This window comes from Arachis stenosperma, chromosome 2 (genome assembly GCF_014773155.1).
Source record: "Arachis stenosperma cultivar V10309 chromosome 2, arast.V10309.gnm1.PFL2, whole genome shotgun sequence".
NCBI classification, from domain to species: domain Eukaryota; kingdom Viridiplantae; phylum Streptophyta; class Magnoliopsida; order Fabales; family Fabaceae; genus Arachis; species Arachis stenosperma.
The window spans coordinates 39,614,002-39,619,319 of NC_080378.1; the positions used below are offsets into that span (position 1 = coordinate 39,614,002).

Genomic DNA, 5,318 nt, shown 5'->3' on the forward strand with positions numbered 1-5,318 from the left:
GGTTATCAATTGAAAAAACTATTTGTGATGCTATTGATATCTAATAGTGTTAACAAACTAAATCGTATTTGGAATGCAACTTAGATATTATTGGCTGACAGGATACTATATATGAGGAGAAAAATATTGAAAAACTAAGGTATTTCACTATATGGTAAATCAATATCACATGCAGGACTTTACTTGGCAAAATTAGTGTTCACTAATGGGCAATTTTACGTTGCTTTATCAAGAATTAAGAGTTGCAATGCCCTAAAATTTCTAATTTTAGATGAAGATAGCAATCCAAACTCATCAACAGCAAATGTCGTGTTCAACGAAGTTTTTAATAATATTTAGGTAAGAAAATAGTATTTTCATTTTAGTAATGTGTTATTATTTATACTTTTGTACAAATATTTGTCGTAGATATAACTAATTTATTAACTATAGTTCAAACTCGAAATAAAATGTGTAATATGAAGCACAACATCATATGCCAATTATTTTTTTAATGAGATTAGTAAAATATTAGATTGTTGATAAATTTTTATTTGCCTTATAATATAAAATTTAGTGTAAAATTGACATGCTACTATTACAGTTATATATACTTTTATTTTCTCAAGTCTCTTTTCTCATGGTTCAAAAATATTATAAATTTCAAATGGTTCTATTATATTTTATTTTTTAAAATAAAGATAAAATTATACATTCAATATGTTTATTAAATAATAATAATGATAGTATTATATTAAATTTAAAAAATTTATAATTATAAAATATTATTTTCAATTTACTATGTAAAATTAAAATGTAAACCATGCATTGCACAAATTTAACACTGATTAGGCTACAAAACACACATGGTTCGCCTCATCGCATGGTTGAAGAACAGTTCGGCTAACCATTGGCTACATGCAACGTAAATAAAAAAAAATAATTTCATAAAAAATGCTCTCTAATTTTGTTTTCTTAGATAAAAAAAGCCGTTGAAAGGAATAATTTCATACTTGTTCTTATTACTGTTCTCATTTGATCTAACATATTTCACTTTCATGTTCTCTAATATCGTAAGAACTCCCGTTCACTATAACTTCAAACATGTATAATATATAAAACAAAAAATAAATATATAATAAAACACAAATAAATTTTTAATTTTTATTATTTTAAATATAGAACATAAATACCAAATAAATAACAATACATAATATATTAATATATTAATATATTAATATTATTTGTATTATCTTTTATTTTTCTTTTCTGTTTATTTAAATTAAAAAATATTTTATACTAATAACTAATTTTATTATCTCTTTTTATACTATAAATTATATCTAAAAATTAATATTTAATTATTATTAATATATATTTTTAAAAATATGTATTTAATTTTTAATTTTATTTTTTTTATATTTTTATTTAATTACGACGAGATCAACCGAATAAATTGGTAACTCACCACATTGATCTAATGACCCATTTGTATGACCGAGTCAATTATCAGTTCTGAAAACTATGCCTGATAGGGAACAAGCCACAGACTAACATCAAATTTTAACATACATTGATATTGCATCATCACAAGCCCTGACATAAACATCATTGTGATTTATTAACAAACAAGTTACACCAATATTTTGCTGAATATGCATCCCTTGAACACAAATGACACTTATTGAATGGATGCCTCGCTGAAATCCAATGTTCACTGCTGAGGCTGCAAAGAAGAGTGAAACAATTCAGAAATCAATCAGAACTGTTGAAACTCATAGTGATAGATCAAGTGTGGATATAACATTTTGGACTACCAAGAAACGTTTCTTGAAAAGCTCAACTATTTCCTTTGGATCAGTCCTTGTTTGTGCATAAGCATCAATCTTGTTTACCTCCTGCAGTATTCATGTTCACAAAGGCATCAGATTGAGGGTTACGTAGTTCATTTTTCGATACTTCAATTTTTTCACTTTTATAATTAAACTACAATTACTTTTTTCAGAGGAGATTCATTGTGTGTATGAAGAATTCAGTACTACGCAGATAAATAAGAGAACTTGCCACTGTGCTTTAGAAAGAAGTGATTATGGCATACCTCAATCCAAGCTCTAAGTTTAGGTCTTCCTTCAGTGATGTCATGCTTGAACACGTCAGCAAGGACAACTTGGAATCTTTCAATAAATGGGATATAAGCAATATCCACCTGATTGTCACATGCATTTACAAATTAATAAGAAAAAAAATAATGCTATTGCCGTCGATATATAATCTATCAGTGACTTTGCACTCGGTCGGTTTCATCAGATGCAAAAAAATAATGAACATTAGCATCAAGTCCAACTTCTTGCAGGGTAAGTTAAACAATCTTTGTAAGGCAACAAATTAGGAAGGAAAAAATAAGGACTAAAATGGTTAATTACAAAACATTTGTATTTTTTTGTCCAACGTTTATTACTTTTATAGGGGTTTTATAAGTCTTATTTTATCTGCGAATAGAATATTTTAAATACCATTATATTTTAGTAGTTTATTAAGAAGGAAGACTATTTGAATTGATTAGTACTTACCCAACTGAATTGACCAAGAAAGAATGGACCGTCATCAAATTTACCAAGAGCATTCTCCAAGGAATCAAAAACAGAACCTGATTAAAACAAACAATTTTATGAGCCACTTTAAATTTGAAAACTCTTTTCCTCTATCAAACAAACTTGTTATACACTTACTTGTTTGTTGTATAGCATCCCCTTTCAAGGCAGAGTACAACTCTCTGGTGACTGAATCAACTTCAGACACCAGCTTCTCACCAAACTCCTTCTTTGCAGGATCCTACAAAACACATCTTGACATCATTAGTTCACTAACATATGATGCATAAATACTGCAAAATTGGCCCATATTCGTATCAATACTCTTATTATAACTGTAAAATCTCGAAGAATTTAAGATAAAAAAAATTTGTAAATATCACATATTTTTTCTATGATTGTATTATCGATATCATTATCATTTTACTTCAAATTGGCACCATATTCGTATCAACACCTGTAATACAACTATCAAAACTTGAAGAATTTAATATTAAAAAAACAAAATTTTGTAAATATCAAGTAACTTTCTATAATTGTATTATCATTATCATTATCATTTTATATAGCACCTTATTATATAAAATATGAAATTTTATGCAAAAATACTATATGCACAACAAAAACAGTCACCAACTCAGCCACCATATATTTGTATATAAATACATGTGGTGTTGAGCTCATCTTCAGTGTGTATTTTGTATTTCTAACATATATTTTTGTATTTCTAACATATATTTTATGCGGGTGGCCAATTTGGTGACTGATTTTTGTTGTATACTAAATATAATTGAATTTTATTAACATACAATACCCTTGTGTCTTATTTTTCATCAAATAATGACATTTGTGTACCTTTTGATCTCGCCCGTTTATACACAACGGTAGTCACTAATATAGAGTGACTTGGAGTGAGAAAATAAAATCAAAAGGATATTGCAACTCATTCTTACACTGGGAACCAGAGAGGGGCCTTCGAAGTTTGCATCTACGTATTTGATCAAATCAAGGCTTTCTCCAATGACCTTACCGTTGTGCTCCAATGATGGCACCTGCATATATATACCGGTAGCAGAAAGTCAATATATATAAATTGGGTTAATTAAACTAGCTAAGCAAAATCCCCAACCAATTTATATTAGTTAAATTATCTTGTAACTAATTGGGTTACTTGGTTACAGACCTTATTTTCAGGGTAAACTTTCTCCTTGTACCAAGCAGGCCTGTCCCCAAGGTCAATAGCAACCAATTTGATCTTCTCTTGTAGTCCCTGTAACCAATGGAAGAAAAAAAATTAAACAAATAATAATAATAAAAGTAGATCAAACAAAATACATACAAACTTATAAGACTCAACGAATAATAATGGTATATAATAAATGTAAGGCTTTTTTTTGAAAAAAAAAAAATTTTAGAACAACAAAGTATTGATCTATTAAATGATATCAAATTGCGTCATCACATTACACTCACTTGGACTCAACTTATTATGAGATCACTCCTAATCAATTTGTTTAGTGTCTGTTTAGGCTATCTGGTGATTGAATAATGCTCTTTTCGACTTCTGTAGACTTCTTTTTTTTTTTCTCTAAATAATGTTTTATTTATGTCATGCAAAGGGTCAAATGGAACGATACATCCTCTCAATTTTTTTCCTCTTAATTAGGTGTACTCAATTAGAGTTAACTAGTTAAAAAACAGGTTTATTACGAAAAAAATAAAATAATAACTCCTCACTCTCTTAATTTATCAAATTTCAAAATTAGAAATAAAAAGGGGTTAACTTGAGTTGGTTAGTGGGCTCTTTGGACTTTTTCTTAATGTAAGTGCAATTTTTTACCCGTAACTCTTTAACCGACCAAGCGAAAACATGTGAGAAAAGAAGTTGAATGAAGAAAGATCACACTTAACAACTTCACTTGAAAGAAAAAATAAAAATCAAAATTCCATTAGATGAACGGTGAATAGGGTCATGAAACACATGATTAAATGATTATACAAAGAGAATAAAGCAACCTTGTAGTTTCTAGTGATCCATACACGTTGTGCAAAGGGACAAGTATAACTGGTGTACAACCTTCAAAACATAAAAATTTATAAAATGGCAAGTTAACGACAATATGAACCAAAACAAAAATTAAATTAAATTAAAAATTGGAGAATGAGAAACGGACCTGGTGGTTCCATCAAAAAGAGGAGGTTGTTCGGATACTGAAGTCAAAGACGGTGGAAGAATCTCTTTCAGAGCACTAGGTTAGAGAGAGAGAAGCTAGAACATTAGATAAAAAGGAACACAAAGATATAGAGGAAAATGAGAGAATTACTGAGAATTTTAAACATACGCAGTTGCCATTGAGAGAGAAAATACTTGGCGGTGAAACACTGATTCTGATGGGAAGATTCCAGAATGAGGTGTGTGTCAGTAAAATTGAAGTGGTGGGTTCAGGTATTTATAGTGAGCTTGTATTTCTGATTCTGACGCAGTATTGTGTCTACATTCAAAATGTGGATTAACATGTGTCATCAATGACGATAAAGGGAAGTTAGAATTTATTATTTATTATTATTACTATTTTTAATTACGGGCCTGCTACACATACAAGCATACAAGCAACCAAGTAGGCCCAGCCCAAACACGAAACACGCGCATGAAAGAGAGATAAGATGCCGCGTCCAACTCACGCGCTCAGCATTCGAACGGTTACGTATGGGAGACTCTTCCACTTCTTCCACTTCTTCCATTTCTCA

At 29.4% G+C, this 5,318-nt stretch overlaps 1 protein-coding gene across 1 annotated transcript; it reads right to left on the reverse strand.

Moving 5' to 3' along the window:
* Positions 1–1,434: 1,434 nt before the first annotated feature.
* On the reverse strand, positions 1,435–5,078 carry LOC130961656 (glutathione S-transferase L3-like). The gene is made up of 10 exons (XM_057887634.1): positions 4,913–5,078; positions 4,745–4,819; positions 4,587–4,647; positions 3,754–3,840; positions 3,524–3,622; positions 2,709–2,811; positions 2,550–2,626; positions 2,078–2,185; positions 1,797–1,877; positions 1,435–1,705 (listed from the first exon to the last, which is right to left on the reverse strand). The coding sequence occupies exons 1-10, from the start codon at positions 4,921–4,923 to the stop codon at positions 1,694–1,696; spliced, it is 714 nt and encodes a 237-aa protein (XP_057743617.1). The 5' UTR covers positions 4,924–5,078; the 3' UTR covers positions 1,435–1,693.
* Positions 5,079–5,318: the final 240 nt, after the last annotated feature.